The sequence below is a fragment of the Microtus oregoni genome, unplaced genomic scaffold, assembly GCF_018167655.1.
Source record: "Microtus oregoni isolate MIOR12 unplaced genomic scaffold, Mior012 000053F_ref0000044, whole genome shotgun sequence".
NCBI lineage: Eukaryota > Metazoa > Chordata > Mammalia > Rodentia > Cricetidae > Microtus > Microtus oregoni.
In genome coordinates, this window is record NW_024543829.1 from 14,597,699 (window position 1) to 14,622,586 (window position 24,888).

At 40.3% G+C, this 24,888-nt stretch overlaps 1 protein-coding gene across 1 annotated transcript in view; it reads right to left on the minus strand.

Annotated features, from left to right (window-relative positions):
* CUNH11orf49 (chromosome unknown C11orf49 homolog) overlaps nucleotides 1-24,888 on the minus strand; it is a 182,825-nt gene that overhangs the window by 153,398 nt on the left and 4,539 nt on the right. The window contains exon 2 of the mRNA XM_041637475.1: nucleotides 5,092-5,194. Within this exon, the coding sequence (XP_041493409.1) occupies nucleotides 5,092-5,194 (103 nt within the window). The remainder of the gene's footprint in view (nucleotides 1-5,091; nucleotides 5,195-24,888) is intronic.

The window sequence follows — 24,888 nt, forward strand, 5'->3', positions numbered from 1 at the left end:
ACCCAGATGACTACACCAAGCAAAGCTCTCAATCACCATTGATGGAGAAAACAAGATATTCCATGACAAAACCAAATTTAAACAATACCTATCCACAAATCCAGCCCTACAGAAAGTGCCTAGAAGGAAAACCCCAACACAAGGAAGCTAACTGTATCCACAAAAACACACGCAACAGATAACCTCACACCAACAAAACCCAAAGAAGGGAAACACACACACTACCACAGAAAAATAACAGGAATTGACGATCACTGGTCATTAATATCTCTTAATATCAATTGACTCAATTCACGCATAAAAAGACACAGGCTAAGAGAATGGATACAAAAGCAGGATCCATCCTTCTGCTGTATACAAGAAACACACCTCGACCTCAAAGAAAGACATTACCTCATAGTAAAGGGTTGGGAAAAGGTTTTCCAAGCAAACGGACCTAAGAAACGAGTGGGTGCTATCCTAATAACTAACAAAATAGACTTCAAACTAAAATCAATCAAAAGAGATGGACAAGGACATTTATACTCATAACAGGAACAATTCATTAAGACGAAGTCTCAATCCTAAACATCTATGCCCCAAATACAAGGTCACCCACATATGTAAAAAAAAATTACTAAAGTTTAAATCACACATCAAACCCCACACACTAATAGTAGGAGACTTTAAACACTCCACTCTCACCACTGGTCAGGTCAATCAGAGAGACACCTAACAGAGAAATAAGAGAACTAACAGATATCATGACTCAAATGGAATTAACAGACATCTATAGAACATTCCACCAAAACACAAAAGAATATACCTTCTCAGCACCTCATGGAACCTCCTCTAAAATTGACCACATACTTGATAACAAAGCAAACCTCAACAGATACAAAAAAAATTGGAGTAACCACCTATATCTTATCAGATCACCATGTCTTAAAATTAGAATTCAACAGTGACACTAATTTCAGAAAGCCCACAAACACATGGAAATTAAACAGTGATCTACTGAACCACCCCTGGGTCAAGAAAGAAATAAAGAAAGAAATTAAAGACTTCCTAGAATTCAACAAAAATTAAGACACAACACATCCAAACCTATGGGGCATTATGAAAGCAGTGCTAAGTGGAAAGTTCATCGTACTAAGTGCCCACATAAAGAAAGTGGAGAAGGCTCACACTAGTGACTTAACAGCACACCTGAAAGTTCTAGAACAAAAAGAAGCAGACTCACCCAGAAGAGTAGAAGACAGGAAAAAAATCAAATTGAGGTGTAAAATCAATTAAATAGAAACAAAGAAAACAATACAAAAAAATCAATGAAACAAAGAGCTGATTCTAATCAACAGACAGAGAGAGAACATCCAAATTAACAAAATCAGTAATGGAAAGGAGAACATAACAACAGACACTGAGGAAATCCAGAAAATCATTAGGTCACACTACAAAAACCTGTACTTCACAAAATTGGAAAATGTAAAAGAAATGGACAATTTTCTGGAAAGGTACCACATACCAAAATTAAATCAAGACCAGGTGGACAATTTAAACAGACCTATAAACTGCAAGGAAATAGAAACTATCACCAAAAGTCTCCCAACCAAAAAAAGCCCAGGGCTGTATGGTTTCAATGCAAAATTCTACCAGAACTTCAAAGAAGAGCTAATACCTATACTCCTCAAAGTGTCCCACATAATAGAAACAGAAGAAACATTGCCAAACTCTTTTTATGAGACTACAATTACCCTGATACCAAAACCACACAAAGACTCAACCAAGAAAGAGAATTACAGAACAATATCACTCATGAAGATAGACGCAAAAATACTCAATAAAATACTGGCAAACAGAATCCAAGAACATATAAAAAAAAATCACCCACCATGATCAACTTGGCTTCATCCCAGAGATACAGAGATGATTCAACATACAAAAATCCGTCAATGTAATCCACCATATAAATAAACTGGAAAAAAAAAGCCATATGATCCTCTCGTTAGATGATGAAAAAGCATTCAACAAAATCCAACACCCCTTCATGATAAAGGTCTTGGAGAGATCAAGGATACAAGGAACATATCAAACATAATAAAACAATACACAGCAAGCCAATGGCCAACATTAAATTAAATGGAGAGAAACTCAAAGCAATTCCACTAAAATCAGGAACAAGACAAGGCTGTCTACTCTCTCCATGTCTATTCAACATAGTTCTTGAAGTTCTGGCTAGAGAAATAAGACAACAAAAGGAGATCAAGGGGATACAAATTAGAAAGAAAGAAATCAAACTTTGGTTATTTGCAGATGATATGACAGTGACCCCAAAAGTGACCCCAAAAACTCTACTAGGGAACTCCTAATAGAACTTCAGTAATGTAGGGGGACACAAGATCAACTAAAAAAAAATCAATAGTCCTCCTTTACAGAGATGATAAATGGGCTGAGATCAAAATCAGAGAATCATCACCATTCACAATAGCCACAAATAACATAAAATATCTTGGGGTAACACTAACCAAAGAATTTTGACAAGAACTTTAAGTCTTTGAAGAAAGAAATTGAAAAAGATACCAGAAAATGGAAAGATCTCCCATGCTCTTGGATAGGTAGGATCAATATAATAAAAAAGGCAATCCTACCAAAAGCAATCTATAGATTCAATGCAATCCCCATCAAAATTCCAACACAATTCTTCATAGACCTTGAAAGAACAAAACTCAACTTCATATGGAAAAACAAAAAAAACAGGATAGCCAAAACAGTCCTATACAATAAAGGAACTTCCGGAGGAATCACAATCCCTGACATCAAACTCTACTACAGATCTACAGTATTGAAAACAGCTTGGTATTGGCATAAAAGCAGAGAGGTCGATCAATGGAATCAAATCAAAGACCCGGATATTAATCCACACAGCTATGAACACCTGATTTTTGACAAAGAAGCTAAAATTATACAATGGAAAAAAGAAAGCATCTTCAACAAATGGTGCTGGCATAACTAGATGTCAACATATAGAAGAATGAAGATAGATCCTTATCTATCCCCATGCACAAAACTCAAGTTCAAGTGGATTAAAAACCTCAATATAAATCCGACCACACTGAACTTGATAGAAGAGAAAGTGGGAAGTAGCCTTCAATGCATGGACACAGGAGACCACTTCCTAAATACAACACTAGTAGCACAGACACTGAGAGGCACAATAAATAAACAGGACCTCTTGAAACTGAGAAGCTTCTGTAAAATAAAGGACACAGTCAATAAGACAAAAAGGCAGCCTACTGAATGGGAAAAGATCTTAACCAACTCTACCTGAGACAAAGGATTGATCTCCAAAATATATAAAGAACTCAAGAAATTAGACATCAAAATTCCAAATAACCCAATTAAAAATGGGGTACAGAACTAAGCAGAGAATTCTCAACATAGCTGAAAGACTCTTAAGGAAATGTTCAACATCCTTAGCCATCATGGAAATACAAAACAAAACAACTTTGAGATACCATCTTACACCAGTCAGAATGGCTAAGATCAAAAACACTGATGACAGCTTATGCTGGAGAGGATGTGAAGTAAGGGGACACTCCTTCATTGCTGGTGAGAGTGCAAACTTGTACAACTATTCTGGAAATCAATATGGTGGTATCTCAAAAAATTTGGAATCAATATACGTCAGAACCCAGCAACACCACTCTTGGGCATATACCCAAAAGATGCTCAGTTATACTACAAGGACATGTGCTCAACTATATTCACAGCAGCATTATTTGTAATAGCCAGAACCTGGAAACAACCTAGATGCCCCTCAAACAATATTCCCTTTCTTTTAATTACAACCCACATTGGGGGGCTGGAGAGATGGCTCAGAGGTTAAGATCATTGCCTGCTCTTCCAAAGGTCCTGAGTTCAATTCCCAGCAACCATGGTGGATCACAACCATCTGTAATGAGGTCTGGTGCCCTCTTTTGGCCTTCAGGCATAATGCAGAAAGAATATTGTATACATAATACATAAATAAATATTTTTTTAAAAAAGCAACCCACATTGGGGAGGCCACTAGAACAGGTGTTTGGTGCCCAAAAATCCCCTGGAGAGCTGATAGTGGAAAAAGACACCTTTGTATTCAGGGAAAATGGACTTCAGTTCTGGATTACCTTAAAAGGAAGCTGGCAGTGGGTAACTCACCCTTACTTAGAATGTTCCAAAAACACAAGAAAAGTTATATACAATAGTAAGAGTATATTAGTTATAATACTAATAAACACAAAAATAAGTAGTAAAAATAATACTGCTTTGTGCTTCTTTAGTATAACCTTTCATGAAGATTAAAATGTTTGAAAGTGATTAGCTTAAAAACCACTTGGTAATATTCTCAAAATAGCAATTATGTTGATCTTCAAACACTTGATGTATACTTCACAATGAAGTGTGACCCTTTCAAAATATATAATCATTAAGCAATTAGTACAACATCCTGTGAAAAGAAAAGTACACAGGCACAACATTTAAAACAAATTCATGAGAAAAACCAGCCATGAAAACGATCACCAAATAGCAGAAATCAGCTAGTGTTGTGGCTAAAGGGGAAAGTTAAAAATCATAATCCGGGTAGGACTAGAGAGCTGGGTCAGTGAACAAGAGCACTGGCCACTACTGCAGAGGACCCTGGGTTAATTCTTAACATCCACACAGTGACTCACAACAGCCTATAATTCCAGTTCCAGGGAGTCTGATACCCTCTTCTGACCTCTATGGGCATGTACATGGTATATGGATACACATGCAGACAAAACACTCATACACATAAAATTTAAAAATAAATTAATCTTAAAAGGTAAAACCAACAAACAAAAATCATAAGGAACAAACATACTTAATAAATCAAAAAATCACCATAGTCCTGACCATCCATTGGACACACCACTGAACAAAGTAGCTGCACCAAAGGCATGTTCTTGTTCCTACACATGTCGGGCAGCTTCAACCATCCTATCCAGCCGAGAGTCATTACTACTACATCATCTCTACTGGTTCATGCATCCTGCCTGCTGCCAAGTACCTCCTTTGGGCCTGCCCAACCAGCAAAGCACTCATACTCACTATTCAGTGAAGAACCGGGCAATGCCATACTGGCTAATGTCCTCCCTGTGCTCCAGCAACTGGCACACTGCATCCTCCATGTAGGTAAGCACATGTCGTTGAGCTGCAAACAGAAAAGAAAAAGTAAGGAAAAATGGGAGAGACTAAAAAAACAAATTTCTTCCAAACCCAATAAAAATCCATGGAAGTCAAGGTGTCATTTCTGTCCTGGCGGGGTGGAAGAGAGACACAGCTCGCTGGCCATAACTGAGCTATGATCCCAAAGGGTGAAAGAGATAAGTGCAAAACATGACCTACTGCAGCCTAACTAGCCATCAGCACCACCTTCTACTCTTGTTTTCAATAACCAAGGGCTGAGCCCCTCTGTCCTCTCCATAACTGAGCTATGATCCCCACCTTCTACTCTTGTTTTCAATAACCACGGGCTCAGCCCTCTGCCCTCTCCCATCTGTGCATGGCCAGATACATTCCAGGAAACAGATGATCTGATCATAAAGAAAATTCAGATCTCTAATTTTTAAAAGTTACTGGAAAAGGCTAAGGAACACGACAATTTCAATGCTGTTACAGGTGGACATTATTAACCTTGGGAAACAGCAAAAATTTATTAGGTACACTTATTGTTAGATATACACAAGCTGCATTTGGCCGGGTGGTGGTGGCACACGCCTTTAATCCCAGCACTCGGGAGGCAGAGGCACGCGGATCTCTGTGAGTTCGAGACCAGCCTGGTCTACAAGAGCTAGTTCCAGGACAGGCTCCAAAGCTACAGAGAAACCCTGTCTTGAAAAAACAAAACCAAAAACAAACAAACAAAAAAAAACAACCAACCAATCTGCATTTGTACTTACTGGGAAATGTGTGAATTAATCCACAAACTTGTCAAAAAAGCTTGGCATAGAAAGACAAGTATCAAAGCGACTGAGGAGAGGATCAGAGGGGACTAGGACACAGAGGGAAGAGAAAGAAGGGTGGATATGATCAAAGCATGATGTACATACAGAAATGGAAACATCACAATAAAATCAATTAGTTTGTATAATAGTTAACAATAATGTACAATAATAATGTTAATTAAAACTTATTCTTTTAAAAAAAACATCTATCTTGTAAACATAGATAGAGATAGGTAATAGAGGTAGAGAGGCAGATTTATTTGTTGCTTGTTTTTTTGAGACAGAATCTCATTATATAGCCTTGGCTGGTCTGAAATCACTAAGTAGACTAGGTTTGGCCTTGAACTCAGAGAGATTTACCTGCCTCCCTCCCAAGTGTTAGGACTAAGGGCATGTGTCTCTGTGCCCCGTGTAATAGTATATTAAAGTCATAAAGACCTGGGTTCAAATGACTGCTTTTTGCAGCTTAACTTTGAATAGTTACTTAACTTACATTTGTATGAGGCTTTATCAAGTGTACAAAGCTATGTAATTTAACTCTGTAGTAAAAACAAACAGAAGAGTTACAAAGAAGTAAAGATGCTTGTAACCCTGTCTTGAGAGTAAAGCTAAAAAATAATGCATGCATGTCAAATTCTAACACTGTTCTCAATAACCTCCTACTCAAGTATATTAAACTAAGAAGAAAAACCCAGCCAGGCTAATATTACAACACAGTCATGTTTCACCGCTGTACCCCCTTCTTTTCTTCTACCTGCTTCACAAAACCCTTCCTTCCTTGGGCTCTCTGGCTTCTGATGACTTACCTGCACCTAAGGAAAGTACAAGAAATCAGTATGCCCTCCCCCGTTTCACTTCATTAGAAATGAAAGAACGTCTACTTAGAAGCAATCCTGCTCCTTCTCCTCCCTAGCTCCAGGGACTGAAAGTCAGTGGGAATGTTTTTGTAATAGTTAGAGTCAAAGTATTTTCATCCTAGGGGCAAAAAAGGAGAATTTTTTTTTAAATAGACTGGAGGGGGGTAGGATTTTGCCTGTTTAACATTTATCATTCAGTCAGACACTTAGTTTACTATATTACAAATAATACCTACTATTTTGAGCCCCTATCCAACTTATTCAACAATGTGCCAGATAATGTATTAATTGTTCTAATGCATAATTTTATTTAATATTAGCAAGAATCTCATGGTAAGTATTTGAAGACTTCTATTTTACAGTTGGAATAGCTGAAACTTCAAAGAATTAAAGCAACATGCTTGAGATCACATAGCTAGTAGTAAGAGAAGCTGAGATTCAAATCAAGGTTTGTCTTGTCCAAGCACCCATGCTCTTCACAAACGCCTCATCATTAACACTTCACAACAAGCCATGGAAGCAAAGTTATCTTCATGTTACCAAGAGCAGAAGGCACGAATATAGCAAAATCCCCTGAGGGATGTGATCTAGTCCTGTCCATGTGAACTGTGGGCATACATGTACATACATGACTGTCACGTGTGTGAGCACCTTATTATCCTGTCCCTGCCTGCATACAGACCAGCATCTGTGTGAAGTCAGGACTTGCCTCCAAATTTCCAAGTGTCTTACCAAGAACCAGTCACTCTACCACAAGGTATTCACCCCACCCCTTTGCAGGTCACAAAGTGGAACTAGAAAGCACTGCTGCTTTCTTTAATCTGAGCTAAGGGTAGGAGTTAAAAAAGAGCCACAGAGACAGGAGGGAAAGGCTCCTCGGTGGGAATTCCGGCCAGCCAAGAGGAAGTGTGGAGCTCTCTCTAACCGCTCTTCCTGTTCTCTTCACCTGTAGCTCTTATCAGTTCCGTGCTCTCTGTGGTTAAGTGTACCACCCAGCCCAGAAAATCCTTACAGTGGCTCAAACTTCAATGAGACTCAGTAAGTCCAAGGCTCTGGCCCAGCAGTAAATGCGGAGAACGCTGCTTTGCACCGCTTTGGAAATGCAAAGGAGTCGTTTTAATTGATGTGAGCGATTAAAGAATTCAAACAGCACACCTGCACCCCCGGAGGGGAAAGATATCTGGGCACCTGAGCTGCCTTTTTGGAAAAGGAAAAGCATTTCAGACTGGCTTTTCCTCTTCTGCTTTGCCGTGACTTCCACAACACGGTCAGGATTAAGTCTTCCAACCCGTACCAATAAGGTTTCACCGTCCTGAAATCCCCATTAACACCTAGTTGCAAAAATCATGATCTGATAGCATTGTCTGAGATAGACATTTATACTTTCATCACGCTAAAATGAAAAATCCAAGTAAAATGAAGTATAAGTAAACATTGCCTAATCTTTTATATGAACCAAGGGAGTAATGGAACTGTAGATCAGAAATTTCTTGGTTCTGTTGACTCGGACTATGCTGGTCACACTACCTCTTCATACCACAGTGGCTCCTGCTTTTAAAATGACTGGGACTAAAAATGTGTCTGAAGAAAAAAAAACTGCTTTAATCCAGCACTCAGAAGAGGCAGGTGGAGCTCTGTGAGTTCCAGGACTAAGTAGAAAGACTCTGTCTCAAAAAACAAACAACAACGACAAAAAGGTTTCTATATCTATAATAATTTACATAATCATATACCCATTCTAGTTAGGACTTTTAAACCTGTGGGAAGCACTCACTTATTAACTGCTAATTACTTAGCAGGCCCTAATTTCCACGGGGAAAGTCCACACTGATTTCCCTTTGCTCTCCTCCCAGACACAAACACCATCAAAGCGCCAGCTGTTGATTTCACAGTTAAGCGATAAGGGAGCCTATTTGGGGATTCCTGCTTGAGGGGTCTAGAATTTCCACCCACAGCATTAGTTACACCATTTCCACTTTTAAATTATCATCTAAAACGGTCTTAACACTTGAATAAACAAGTCTTACCAGAAATATATTAATGAGTTACTATACATGCTATCAATAAATACAAGGAAGAGCCGGGCGGTGGTGGCGCACGCCTTTAATCCCAGCACTTGGGAGGCAGAGGCAGGCGGATCTCTGTGAGTTCGAGACCAGCCTGGTCTACAAGAGCTAGTTCCAGGACAGGCTCCAAAACCACAGAGAAACCCTGTCTCGAAAAACCGAGAAAAAATAAACAAATACAAGGAAGTAGCAATGTAGGAAAAAGCAGGGTATATGTATACATATATTACACATATATTCTATCTTAAACCTGACTTTTTCCTCTCATTCCAGAACTTTTGTGAAGCACACTTCATTCTTTGTGCTCTGAAGACTCAAATGCTGAGGAGCAGAAATAAATGTTAAACTAAATTCAAACTGTTCTTTAGGATGAGGAATCTGAGTCTGCTCAGCCACCAGCCTGTCATGTAAACTGCTTATATGTCTCAAGTTCAACATCATTTATAAATTTCTAATATCATCCTATACATGATCATGTAAAGTACAAACAAATAGCTAACTGGATTAATAAGTTTCTAGACTTCTAGGTTTACTGTTTGCATCTTCCATCTTTATTTGTATTATCTGGGTCCTAGAAAACAGTGTGTTCAGCTAAAACATTTTATCTTCTGCAAGAACATCTTTGATCTTAGTCCACACTAAACCAATTGCCCTTGACCAAGGGGGATGAGGAAATGAGAAAAAACTATCACATTTAATTCCCATACAGCTCAGTGAAGCAGACAGCAGAGAGAGGTCAGGGAGCCAGCTGAAGTCTGCCACTGGCAGAGAGATAGGATTCACATCCAGGTTTGATCCTAAAGCTAACGTTCTTCCATTTGACATTATTGCCTTTCAAAAACAAACAGCAAGTTGGTTTACTCCTGAAATTCCAGCACTCAGGAGGCTGAGGCAAGAGGATTGTTGCACATTCAAGACTAATGAGGGATATACAACAAGACTGTATCAATGAAACAAGGGGGGGGGGGACAACAAAATAAGAAAAGCCCCAAATCTTTCGTGTGTCCCTTCTAACATGTACTTAGCTCTTCACTACTAACAGTAGGAAGGTGCTTAATGAGTAAACGACACAGTTAAGTTATGAACTCTAATAAACACCTCTAGGCTTTTGTCTCTAGGCTTTCAAATTATACTCTCTAATTTTGTTTATGGCTTCAGATGACACAGATAAGATACAGACGAGTGGATGGGTGGCAGTTCTCCTCAGTTTAAGAGGCAGACTTTCTTCATTCCTTTCTCTAGGTTCCTTTCTTCTTGAGACAGGGCCTTAGGTAGTCCAGGCAGGATTTGAAGTCATTCTGTAGAATGACCTTGAATTTCTAAGACTTCTGTGTCACCTCCCAAGAGATGGGCTTGAACGTACACACCATCACAACCAGTGTTGGGGAACCCAGGGTTTTTGACAGATGAGGCAAGCATTCTACTAACTAAGCTACATTCCCACCCTAAGAAGAATGCTTTAAAAATATAGAGAGAAATATGGGCTAGCAAGATGGCTCAGAGGTAGGGATGCCTGACCTTTTGAGCATAATCCCCAAAACCCACATGGTGGAAGGAAAAACTTGACTTCCAAAGTTGTCTTCTGACCTCTAAACATGTAGCATGAGACATGTTCACACCTCTGTCCCATACACACAAAATAAACAAACAAATACATGGATAAAAATTCTAAAGCTTTCTTGTCTGTATTTTAGAGACAGGATTTCTCTGTGTAGCCCTAGCTGTTCAAGAACTGGCTCCGTAGACCAGGCTGGCCTTGAACTCAGAGACCCTCCTGCCTCTATCTCCCAAGTTCAGGGGCTAAAAGCACACACCACCACTCTTGGCAGCTTTTAGCTTTATTGATTCCAAATAATGCTGTGTATATTTCAATGGGAGTTTGGTTTGTATTTCTTCTATTAACACCTGTCCATGTTTTCCTAATTGTAATAGGAAAGGTTAAAAGCTGTGAAGACAGACTCTCCACTCAGGCTCTGGTCTGGACTGCTGCCCTTGAAGGGAGAGCCGCTCCCAATCCCAGACACTAGACAGGCTGACACACAAGTTCCCTCGCCACCACTCCCCAAAAAAAGTAGCATTCTATATACCAAATGGAGAATTCTGGGAACAAATTTACAAATTAAAGAACAATCTTTCACATTAGTAGTTAATTATAAAACAGACAAAACTAATCCATGGCCTCTGTGTGGCCAATGCACCAGAACACAGCTAGTCACACTGAATTACCCAAAGGAGTACTACAAGTGGACAAAACACAACATACAAGCTAACATGACCTGTGACACCAGAAGGCAAGTGGTGACTAAAGATCTCTGTAGAGTATAAGAACTAAAGCCTAGGAGGCAGAGGCAGGCAGATCTCTGTGAGTTCGAGACCAGCCTGGTCTACAAGAGCTAGTTCCAGGACAGGCTCCAAAACCACAGAGAAACCCTGTCTCGAAAAAGCAAAAAAAAAAAAAAAAAAAGAACTAAAGCCTAAAGAGGCTCTGCACCATTAACAGATGTGCAGAACTCAGAGTCCCTCAGTCCAAACAGTCTCTGGGCAACCATTACTCCTCCTCTCTCCCTTTTCTTACTCTAAAACTGGGAATATATTTTGAGGATGCCAATTAAGACTAAGTGCTTAAATTCCATTATAGCATTTCCAGACTAAATCTCATAATACAGAATGAGTAGGATGGAGCCCAGCAATTCCAAGTACCAGAAACTACAGAATGAGATTCCGGCTTGGAGTGCTCAGTGAGCAGATTATAACAGATGTACTTCCTGAGTACCAGAGGACCCTGACATGGCATTTACACTTCCTACAGGGAACTGAGGGACCCCTAAAGAACCAAGAAATGCCTGTCATGAAAACAACTTTGCAAAGATAGCGATCCACAAGTCAATGCACATAAATCTATTTTCCAGAAAGCTTTAAACCCCAACCCAATCCTTCAAACCGCCAATCCTGGGGACAGTGACATACCACTTACAATGTTACATCAGGCACAAATAGTAAAGTCACGAGGTAGATATGAATTGTCCCATATAGTCTCCCAAAGTTGTAGATCTTGGAAGGTGATTGACAGATCATGATTAAATTAACAAAGTTTTTTACAATGGCAATGTGAGATTTAATTCAAGTTAGTGATAATAGCCATGAGATATTAACGTAAAACTTTATAATTTACTTGATATTTTATGTTTAAAGTGTTGTTGCTTTTTTTAAAAAAAAAACTGTTCTGTTAATCACATAACAGTAACAGCCTCTCACTTCCCTGACAATGGCAACTAGACAAGTCTCATTTAAGTTGGCTAACCCTCACTGGATTAGAATTCCTGCTCTTTCGCCTTGTATGGAGAAGGCCTCTCTGTAAAGATGGAGATTGTTTTCAAATGGCAGATTCACCTGTCAAATCCCCCCTAGAGCTGCCCACAGCCTGCTCGAGGATATGACTGTAACAATGCTTGGTAATCCTGGTCATTTCTACTTCTGTTACAAAAGCAAAGGAGGCCATTGTAGATAGTTATAGAAGCTCCACAGGCCCAGGCCAAAGCGCATAAAAATCACACAAGACGAATGACTGAAGAGTCCAGGCTAGACAGAAAGGCCCAGTTTACTTTACTCATAAGATTCATGCTAACATTTAGTATATCATCTACATTAATGGTATAAAGCCCTACCAACACACCCTATGAAAATACACTTCGGATCATCTTCTAAACCAATACTCTTTTACTCATTACTTTTAGGAAGGTTGGACTAGCCAATCCTGCATTTCCCACCAGGCCCAGTTCAAATGCCATCTGTCAGCTTCAAGAAGTGTTTCCCAATTCTCTTCCAGCTAGAAACAATCTTTTCACTTTCTGAACCCCTAACATCTACCCTAGATATGTCCCTGGCACATTTTCCTAGACACAGGCTATTCCTGCTACCCACATGCAACACATTTTGTCAGACCTCTTGTTCTTAAAAATGAACAGTATCATGACTCATTTATCTTTTAGCCCCTTTAACATTGAGGGTCGTGCAGCCCCTTCCACACAGGAGTCCTCCAGATGTTTACTGACTGCCTACATAAACTGTGCACACGATCTACAGACGGCAGTGCAAACACACAGGCCTCAGGACCAAACAGCCTCAACTACAATATTAGGGTTCTTGCAGGAAGCTGCTTTTGTCCTCTTCTCAAGCACGGTTCAAGTTGCCTTTTGACTGCCTTCTCTCTATTCTAATGAGCAAGCACTTGTTCCTTCTATTGTTCTAAGAGCCTCACTATGCTCAAGGTAAAGTGGAAAACTGCATTCGATGCAATTACCAGTTCCTCACAAATCTGGGGGCTGCTCGCCATTTGGACATCCAGGACTCGAATAAAAGAAAGTCTAAATTCTTTTCACTCCTAAAAACTATTTTCTTTTTAGACAGAATGGAAATCCAGAGCACAGGAAGCAGTGCTCAGTAAGCCACCGTTCATAAACAGCTTTGCTGAAAGCATAACAAAGGTTCTGTTGTGCTCTTGCATGGCAAGGCCAGTGAGCAGCAGGAGCAGATGAACTCTTTAAGAAGCAAGGGTTCTGTCTTCATGCAAATGTTTGCATTAATAAAAAATGAAGAAAAAGATATAGAAAACTCAGGCTAGCTGGATATAATAGGTCACTAAATGGGAGGTTTTTCACATTTTCCAGGCGGAGTCAGCAGGTCTTTTAAAAACTTTGTCATTCTGAACATTTCACAGACATCACAAGATAGACATGCAAATAACAGAAGCAAATCAAAGGACATCCCGCTGCTCTGCTGGCGCCTCCCTCATCCATGCCTGGTTTGTCATTTTCTGTTAACCCCAGTGCTGGCTGCTATTCTGTTGAGGAATGGAGTTCCTAGCACAAGGGGCAGTGTGCATCCAGCCAGCTGGCCCCAGCACTGATAGCATTACAATGCAAGCCATGTACTGCCACTCAGGGACACGTGCTGCCAGGCAACAAGTGCAGCGTGTGATTTTTACACACTTGGTTTGCAAATCTGCATGGGAAAGAGTCTCTAACAAGCCACTTCAGAAGATGTGGGCTTCTCGAGTGTGCACATCGCTAAGTAGTTCTCTGAAGAATGTGTGAGCTCAGTCCTTCAAAGTTAAGCCACAGTCAGGACCATAAAATACAAACCTCTAGGGAGGGTTAGCTGCGATGTGCCGAAAGCCATGCGCTATGTGCTTAGCTTCATTTAATCTTCACAGCCACAAACGAAGGCATATATCTATACCATCGTATAGCTGAGGAAACTGAGGCTTAAGAAGGTTATATAATTGTCCGAGGACACTTAGATAAAAACGGAAGCCAAGGCTCAAAAACCAGATGTTAGCAAATTCTCCACCACTCCATACATTTTATTATACGCAATTACTTCTTTTTTGAGGGAACAGGGATGGGCCAGATAAGCTAGGATCCCGGCCATATGTGCCACTGCAGAACCACTGGCATGGTCCTCCTTCTCTATTTCAATCATGCGGAGAATTTATTGTCCATTTTTAAGAATGAGTGGTTTCAGAGCTGGGCACAGTGGCATAGATCCATAATCCCAGTACACAGGAGATTGAGTAGGAGAATCACCAAGAATTTGAGGCCAGCCTGACCCACATAGTAAGCTCTAGGATGGTCAGCTACTGAGAAAGGCTGTTCCCAACACTACCCATCTCTCCCCCCAAAAAGATGAGGTGGCTTTTTAGGTTGTGATAAAAATCTGATTTAAGAGGCATATTAATTTATTATATTATATAGATATATTATATTAATTTATATTAATAAATAAATATATTTAACACAGCATCCAAGAATCTCCTAGCAGTCATTACAGACCCTGGGGGTCTCACCACCTACATGAGAAGGAAAAGAAGGGAACGATGGCCCTAGGACACACATCTCTCCCCCTAGATACAGACGGCCTGTTTTCTTCTCATCTTTTTCCTACCACTCTCCTCCAGTTCTGCAACAACATAATGATGGCCCACTAAAACCTCACCCTGCAAATTCCCTGTCCTCCAGCACACTGGTCCTCTACCAGGAAGCCAATTAAGGCTCACCACAGACTCCATCCCATCGGCCTCTGGATTGCACAGTACTCCTTCCGTTCCCACAGTCCTGCTTCCCGTGGTCTCAGAAATACACTAAGTACAGGGTTCAGCACTCCACGGGGCTGCAGACAAGGGAGAGCTGGACGCAGCATCAGACCCTGCATTTCTGTGTCATCACGGCTCCTAAGTTCACACTGCTCAACTCCTGCCATTTACCAGTAAACAAACCAGTCCTTACTTTCTGCCCCTCTCGAATCAGGATGTGGAATGGGACTTTGAAGCTTTGTGTGTTTCCATGTATAATCACAATGCTGAAGTTTTTCTTTGAACAAAGTAAACAAATCACGACAAAAACTGAATATTATGATTCCTTGGAGACCAAAAAAGTTAAAGAGAAAGGAATTAAAAACACATACACACAGAGGGCTCAACTAAGCCCAACTACCTCTCCACTTTCTACGAGTTTTTCCTTTTTCATTTTTCTACCTTTTAAAACTTTACTTGGTACTATATTTCTCATAATTTTATTTTATATCCTCTTATGAGATAATAAAATTTCTTTTTATAAATATTGATTTTTGCCAGGCAGTGGTGACACATGTCTTTAATCTCAGAACTTGAGAGGCAGAGGCAGGTGAAACTCTGTGAATTCAAGGCCAGCCTGATATATATAGCTAGATTCAGGACAGCCAGAGTTATACAAAGAAACTCTGTCTCAAAAACAAAAACAACAAATAAATAAATATTGATTTTGTTTTCTGCTAGAAATCTTAAAATTTTATTTTAATCAAAATAATTTATTGTTGCTCTATGGATATAGTATTCTCTTTTATTTCATCTCTTGTTCCTCAAATCTCCAGATACAAATTAGAATACGTAGCTAAGGAGAAAAACATTGCTAGAGTTTTCCAGCATAGATTCTGTAAGCTTATGGATATTTTCTCTTATTTTGTTATTATTATTGATGACAGGGTTTTATTGCTCTACTGGTCTGGAACTTGCTATGTTGACCAGGCTGGCCTCTGCCTTCTAAGTGCACATAAAGGCATGTGCCACCATCCTTGGTGATATTTTCTTTTATAAATCCTTCTTCCTTTACAGCACACATGTGAGCACGCGTGCGCGCACGCACACACACGCCACATTTCTTAGCTTCTTTTGTGGCTGCTTTGTCATATGATTTATGTGATTTTAACATATAAATAGAGTGTTTTGAGTCCTCTAGAACTAAGTATAATGAGTGATGTCCCTTATTCACCTGAAGAATAAAAAAGTTTCTTCAGTCCCCGTGGATTCTGAGGAAGAAACCATAATACCCTCTGGAACTGGAATTACAGGTGAGCCATGATGTGGGTGTCAAAAGCTGAACCTGGGTCCTCTGAAAGAGCAGTAAACTCTCTTACCCACCAAGCTATCTCTCCAGTCCCTATTTTATTTTATTTTATTTTTATTAAAAATTTCTGCCTCCTCCCCACTTCCCATTTCCCTCTCCCCTCCCCCTCCAGTCCAAAGAGCAGTCAGGGTTCCCTGCCCTGTGGGAAGTCCAAGGTCCTCCCCTCTCCATCCAGGTCAATGAAGGTGCACATCCAAACAGACTAGGCTCCCATAAAGCCAGTACATGCAGTAGGATCAAAACCCAGTGCCATTGTCCTTGGCTTCTCAGTCAGCCCTCATTGTCCGCCACGTTCAGAGAATCCGGTTTGATCCCATGGGACTGAAAAAGCATGGGATCAAACCCTATTTTTTTTTTTTTAACAGCATCTTAGTCTGTTGCACAAGCCAGTCTTGAACTTACTTTGGAGCTTGTGGCAATCCTCCTGCTTCACGTCTTGAGTGCTTGGATTACAAATGTGAGTCACCGTACACACCTTCCTACTTTATTTGAACCATATAATTTTTCTAAAAAGTATAAATGAATGGATCTGACTAATCTGACTAGCAATATTCAACAAGGAAGTCCACGAGCCTGCTGCTGTGAGAAAACGTGGAGGATTGGCGTGAGTCAGACGCACCCAGTCTAGTGAACAAGGTGACCTTCACAACTTAAACAATAACACTTTAATTGCTCCTAAAAGGTTACTACTAAATACTCTCCATACATTATCTCTTTGAACTTCACAATCAACCTAGGAGTCAGATAAGGCTGGCTTACCTGTCTTACAAACGAAACTACCCAAGGTCACATAGTTTGTACTGCAGGACAAAGTCAACCTCCTAGTGTAACATTGAATTACAGTATTAGGATAATTCACAAAGAAGGCTTAAGATGGTCATGACTAATACTAACTAACTGATAAAAACTTCATTATAACATAGATGGCCATAAAACAATTTCTTAGAATTTCACAGAACTTACATTACGGTTTCTTTCTAAATTAATTTTCCATCGACTAACCAAGGAAACACTACCTTTAGAAATGATGATGACTCTATTTCCTTCTCAGATGTCACATTCTGAACTAGAGGAAAATGTGCAAAGACAAACAGCACATAAACTATGGGTTCTCCAACCCAAAGCCAGTGCTATCCAAAATCAAACAAAACTTACTTTGCTTAAGTAGTCTACCACATCTAAGATAGGTAATTTATCTTCAGTCCGAATCTTCAACAGTTCTATACTGTAGTCCCACATCTAGGCAGCCAGACTTAATGACCACAGCAAGGAAGTCCCATTGCCTTGTACCTGGTTCCTACCTCAAACTACATATAAAAGTTAACCCAAAATGGACCATAGGCCTAAATATAAAGCCAGCACTATTAAAACTCTCAGGATAAAAAAATATAAATCTCTATGAACTTGGTGTAGGCAATAATTTCATTGGTATAGGAGGTCCTTCTGTATTTGTATTACTTTCAGTAGTTGATTAAAGAAACTGTGTTGGGCTAGTTGGTAGGGTGGATCTCAGGTAGGCGGGAAAGACAGAATTCTGGGAAGAAGGGCAGAGAGGCAGACGCCATGATTCTCCTGCCCAAGACAGACGTTGGTTAGACTCATGCCAGAAAGCCACAGTCAAGTGGTGATACCCCCCTTGTGATTATCACTGGTATTTTCTGAATTTTCCAATGATCACTGGTATTTTTGGAATTTTCCAATAACACCCTTCCTAGCCCCTTTGGATTGTGGTTTCTTCCCCTAAATACCCCCTCTCCCAGCTACTTGGGGTCAAACTTCTTTACCCCTGTGTGGGAAATGAGTTTCGCCCCAACTGGTTGGTTCCTGTCAATAAACCTCAGGTGATTGCAGCAAGGACAGTCTCTTGTGAGTTCCTGGAGGGGGGGGGGGAAGGACCTGTTATCCCAAGACTTGAGTGAGTCTCCCCACTCCAGGGGTCTTTTAATACCATGCTTGCCTTATAGTCTGTATTAAAAAAAAAAAGGATTAGAGATGGCTCAGCAGTTAAGAGCACTTGATGCTCTTGCAGAGGATCCAAGTCCAGTTCCTAGCACCCACATGGTGGCTCCCACCATCCATAACTCCAGTTTTGGGTTCCAATGTTCTCTGCTTGTCTCCATGGGCAACACAATTGCAGGCAAAACACACACTAAAATAAAAAATAATTTTAAAATAGGACGCTGTTTCTTTAAAAATAAATAACTAATTAAAAGACATGGATCTTGCCTTAGATTTAGAATTTAAATAAAATAGCTTTTCCCCTTAATATGTCTGTGGGAGCCAGCCATGATAAACTAAGTATGGGCAGGTCATCCAAAGGAAGCTCTTTACTTCCAACCATTATCACCTGCCAGAGTAGAACTCAGCCATCTATAAATTTTTTTTAAAATATTTATTTATTATATATACAATATTCTGTCTTTGTCTATGTCTGCAGGCCAGAAGAGGGCACCAGACCTCATTAGAGATGGTTGTGAGCCACCATGTGGTGGGGCTGGAGAGATGGCATTGCCTGCTCTTCCAAAGGTCCTGAGTTCAATTTCCGGCATCTATAAATTTAATAAGAGGCCTGAGTCTCAGTAGTTTACCCTGAAGCAGGGTTGCAGGAAGAACCACAAGCAGAGATTACCCAACCTCCACCCAAGAACGGACCATTCAAAGGAAATGCCTAACATTCCAACTGCTGTAGACAGGACCACCTGCCAGAACATACTCAACCAGGACACCCCTAGACAAATGTCAGCCAATCACCCCTCACCCCCACCTTTACTACTATAAAACCCTATTCTAATTAAGTTCGAGGATCTCCGTTTATTCCAATACGTTGGACGTGCAGAGAGACAGAGTTTGCAAACTTGCTTAAAATAAAGGCTCTTTGCTTTTATGTATGGGACTCTGTCTCCTTGTTGGCTTTTGCAGGGACTTTGCTGATTTGGATATAACAAAATGAAGGTACCCAAATACTACTAACTATAATTGGAAATAAAAGATGAAATCCTGAACTTGCAAAGGAACCTTAGGAGTCTTCTCAGGTATTGCTGCCCAAAATACGAAAATAACCACAAAAATAGAAGAAGATATTTCAGTAATAATTCTGTCATTTAAAAATATAAATTGGGGGCTGAGAGATAGATAGCTCTGGGGTTAAGAGAGCGTCCTGCTTTTGCAGAGATTCTGAGTTCAGTATATCACAAGTGTATGTAACTGTAGATCCAGGAATCTGGCAACGTCTTCTGGCCTGAAATCGGTACTACACTGTACAAACACACACACAGACACACATATAGACATGTCATTTTAAAAATAAAACCAACAACAAAAACAAATATACTGTTTCGTAGTATACCTTCTTATCTAAAACAAAAGCTGTTGTCATTAACTGGCTGAGTTTGAAGACTTTCAAGGTGGCAAGCCTATTGTTAAGTCTTTCAACCACAGTGATTTTTCTCTCACCACACTAAGGAAAAAAAAAATTTCACAACGTGAGCCAGTTCTTAAATTTGTTGCTGCTTTAGAAATATGAGATTAAAAAATCATATATCTACTGAAAAGCAAAGGCCAAAGCCTCCCAATGTCCAGACAAGGAAAAGATTAGCAAGACTCCAGAGAATATTTGTAGTACAACCATGAAGCCACTCTCCCTGACAGTCTAGTTCACTCTCATTTACCTTTATGACCACCATCCTTTGCATGGTGGCCAAGTATGCACTCCATCTGTGAGAACTCAGGAAGCAATCATAGGCTAGTCAGCAGGGCTAATGGTTCGCAGACTATTAAGAAAGAAAATTTAGGGCTGGAGAGATGGCTCAGTGGTTAAGAGCATTGCCTGCTCTACCAAAGGTCCTGTGTTCAATTCCCAGCAACCACATGGTGGCTCACAACCATCTGTAATGGGGTCTGGTGCCCTCTTCTGGTCTGCAGGCATATACACAGACAGAATATTGTATACATAATAAATAAATAAATAAATAAATAAATAAAAAAAAGAAAGAAAATTTAGGTCTCATTCAATGGTTTATTTTCAAGATTCCTGGCTTATATTAATTCATCTTCTCTGCCTTGTGAGCTCTTATCAACTCTATTTGTTGAGGAAATTTAATTAATGAAAATAATAGCAGAATTTTCTATTTACAAAACACCATCCCTATAAAGAACTCCCCATGATTATCTTCTCAATCTCTCCACATTCTTGTAAAGCAGGTGGCAATATTCCTTTTGCCATTTTTATTTTCACAGGTAAAACCCTACAGCTCAAAGAGCATAATAATTTACCCACAGAGTAAACCCATATTTTCTACATTAACTGAACATACTGCTTGGGAATATAAGACCATAAACTCAAGTCTGAACTGTAAATAATACAAGGGCACTGAACTTTTAGTTTTCGCTGTGGCCAACTTTCATTGTATTACATCCCCAAAAGACTAGGGTTGTGCATGTTGTTTAAACTCCTGTGTTCACTGTTTATAAAGAACATTGTTACCGTTTTTTCTAAATTTGTCCAAGTTCGTCTGGATACTCAAGCGCTGGATTTTTGTGTACTGTCTGTGCACTAGCATTGTAAATGATGTCATCAGGAATATTCAAACTCTTTAAGACAAAGCTGCAGGGCTAATAAAGCAATTCACTGGGGGAGAGCACATTTCTTCTTTCCTTTTTCCTTTTAAGTAGCTAACACACAAAGATGACTCATTAAGCCCGAAAGAGGTGACTATGGCATGCAAGGGCTTCTTGTGCAGCTTCCACAAAGGGACCTGAGTGGCAGCGCAGGCCTCCTCTTCTCTGCATTTTCCTTCAGGCAGAATGTGCATTTGTGTGGCTACATACGCAATTATAATCTCCTCTGAAAGGCAATCCCTTCCATATGACAGGCTGCACAGTGGCCCGAGCGCCAGCCTCATGTTGTCCGTGCAGTGAACATGCTGAAATACAGACACATTTAATCTCTCCTTTTTGGAAATCTAAGATGAGACAGAAGGGGCAAAGCTGGGAAGAACTCCACGGAGAGAAAAAGGAGGGCAGCCCAAGTGCCCAGACTCACTTTCTCATGGGCCAAACTTCTTTGTGCTGTTGTCTGAATATCTGTCAACTGCAGGACTTTAGGGCATGAGAACCATGGTGTCCAGTGGTTCTGGCAGCCGCCTCTCCATTTGACAAGCAAAATCAAAAACATGTGGCCTTTGGTACATTTCACATTCAAAGTGTTATTGTTTCAAACATGCCTATTTTAAATATATAATTTTCCCATTCAGAACACGCTGTACGTAAGTCTGCCACGGGAGGAATTCTGCACAAGATTGTTTCCCCTAAGGCAATGGGGAGCTGGACACCCCAGCACATGGAAGGTAGAGAAAGAAGGGATCAGGAGTTTAAAGCCATCCTCAACTATCCAATGCAAGGCCAACCTGGGCTACATGAGACACTTTCCAAAAACAACAAACAACAACAATGTGGTACAGTGCTGTTGCTGCCAGGTGTCTATGTCTGTATCCCAGGTGACAAACACCTGGTGACATCCTGAGGCACAAGCAGATCTCTGTGTTCGATTACAGAAGCTGAACTGGAATTACACTGAGCACCTGTAATCTCAGGGCCAGACGCTGCTACACACAGGACGACAGTCAGGAAAAGGGCTCCCACTCTCTCCGAAGAAGAGAGCCTCTAAAAGCTAATTCAATGAAAAAAAAAAAAAAAGAATGGGCCCTGGAAAGGGCCTTTTAAAACAATGTTTACTTTTCTCCTGCTAATCAAAAAAAACTTATTCAAAAAGCTTTTATGAAAAATATATTTGATAATTTCAGCAGTAATTGCTTCGTTTAAAGAAAAGTGCTCAAGAATAATGTATTTAATGAGATCAGTACTTTGGTAAATTCAGATGTGTTTGGGAAAATCCCTCCTCTCTTTGATAAATCATTAAAATTCTGTTCAGATAAATGTGTTTTGACTTGAAATTCCAATCACAGAATGAACTGTTTCCTACAGCTGCTCGGGAAGTGATACAAGGGCAACCAGAGCCAGAAGGAGACCTGGGTTACTTGACAAGGGTAACTCTCCTCCCAGTCAAATCACAACGCCCACACAGCTAAAGGACAAATAATCACCTTTAAAACAATGATTAAATCTATGGTTGGGTAACCAAGGCATAGAAACTGTTATCAACCAAGAACTGAGCTTAGGTATAATCAGAGTCTAAAGCCAAAAGCATCCAGGGCAGATTTTAATCACTCATCCTTTTTTTTTTTTAATCCATCAAAAAGGGGGTGAGGATATAGTGTCTTTTCACGTGGTAAGATTCAGTAACTGTTGGCTAAACTAGATTCCTTCCTCCCATTTATTTTTAAATGTATTCTGCTGCTTGAAGCAAATCATTCATTCAACAATTGAGCACTTCACTTGGGTCAACCACTATACTAACGTTAGAGATACTGAGAAAAGCCTGCCCCCCTGGCTTACATTCTAATAAGAAACAGACGCTAACCAAGGATCCAGGAGGAAAACAAGGTAACTGATAAGAACAGGAAAAGAGGCTCATGAATGTCTTTTCTGAACTATAAGAACCTTTGAAAATGCTTAGTTACCTACTCATCTTACATAGGCAAGTATTATATGTATGCAAGAGAAAAAGAAAAATGATCACCAACTTTTGGACAGAACTTGAAAGACTTTATTATTACTTGAATATAAATAATAAACAAGTTCAAAAATTTAAAAGAATTCTTTTTGGAATACAATGAAATCACTCTGCAACTTATTTTGGAGAAATGGACATGACCAAGGGTCAGAAACCACAAGCCCTGGAATTCATCTGCTCCTCCCACTCCCCCAACAATGAGCTACAGAGCCCTCAGAAAGGTGGCAAAGATGGTGTAGGCTAAATTTCCAGGAACCACTTCCAAAGGGCACATTCCTGAACTAGCCCAACAAGATAACTGCCTGCTGCCCCTTCCATGACAGAGAAGCTGCTGACCAAATGGGGAGGGAGCCGAAAGAGCTGCCAGCTCCCGAAACATCCGGTACACTCCACGATGGTGCTTCTTTCTCAGTCCCTTGGTGTCCTGCTCATTTAAGAGTGTGTTCCGTCTCCCATGTATGTCAAAAGATACTTTACACTTGGGCTTGCTTTTGATTACTCGGGAAGAGAAGGAGTAGAAGAAAAAGACAGGTGATTGTGAACAGCTCTGTAGCTATTCTAAAGTGAATCTTTTATATTAATCTGGTTTCCAAAGATTTACAATCAGTGTTAACACATATATTTCATTTCATTTCAGTTCTGAAACAACCTAAAGACTACGCTTTCTGAAGACAATCTCAGCTGATTAAGTATCAATGTTCTATAGTGTAGTACTGGATTTGAAGGCTCACTAATTACATTTCAAACAAAAATAAATTTATCAGGATTCCTTCAAAAGCAAAATTAATGTGTTTGGCAGTCAGACAAGTAAACTTCATGTTATAGTATAAACAAATACAAAAAAATTTAGAAACATTAAAAGTCTTCCAAGTTGAATAAATTCCAAGTCAGAACCTTTGCCAAGACTTAGAGAAACGGCATCAACTTCATGGCTGGAAAGGGCTGAATCAATGATATTGTTTTAGTTTAGGGACTCTGAGAAGCAGACACTAAAACAGGAGCAAACACGAAGAGATGTTCTGGAGGAAACACCTTGACCAGAAATGAGAAGAGGGCAGGGGAGCCAGAAGGCTTCTCGACCATGGATGTAAGCCTGTCACGAATAAAGGAGAGAGGCAGGAAGGCTGACCTCAAGCACAGCCACCCCCGAGAGAGACATCTCCCGTTCAAGAGGGTCTGTCCGGCCCAGCCAGTGACTAAAGGGAACACATGGGGAGCGTGACACACCATGTAAGCAAGGTGTTGGATTCAGAGCTGAGGTGGAGTGGGAATTACTCCTTCCCTCCCCACAGCACAAAATCTAAAAGGCTCATTTTCACGGTTGCCATGGACACGGGCTCTATTTGTATAATGACGTAGTAATAGCAGCCACCACTTACTCTGCTCCTACCCAGGTGCTCTGAAAGGATACGCTCCTCTTCTCCACACAGGCTCTTCTCACAACATCTGCACTAAGTGTTGATATGCTCCAGGCCTGCAGCCCTGGCTGGCCTCCAGCTGTAGTGCAGGCTACCCTCAAACTCCTGATGCTGCCTGTACATGCGGAGTGCTGACATTACAGGCGTGCTCCACCACAACCAGCTCCACTGTTCACATTTCTCAGATACAGAAAGCCAGGCCATAGAGAGTGTAGGCAAATTCTTCACAGCCACACCAGCTACAATGATCACTACTGGAAGAAAGGAACTCCCTCAAATGGTTAGAAGTTCCCTTCCTCACTGCCTGGCCCTGAGGATGAGTCCACTGACAAGAGAGAACTGGAATACTAGCATTTCTTGATCCATCCTGATTCCTAGGAGGCCCCCTCATGAGCAGAAATACTAAATGAAGCCTTTGGAGTCAACTGAATTCACTCCAGGGATCCTTGTATGAGCCTATGTAATAGTAAGGAACCCACTTTTGACTGGA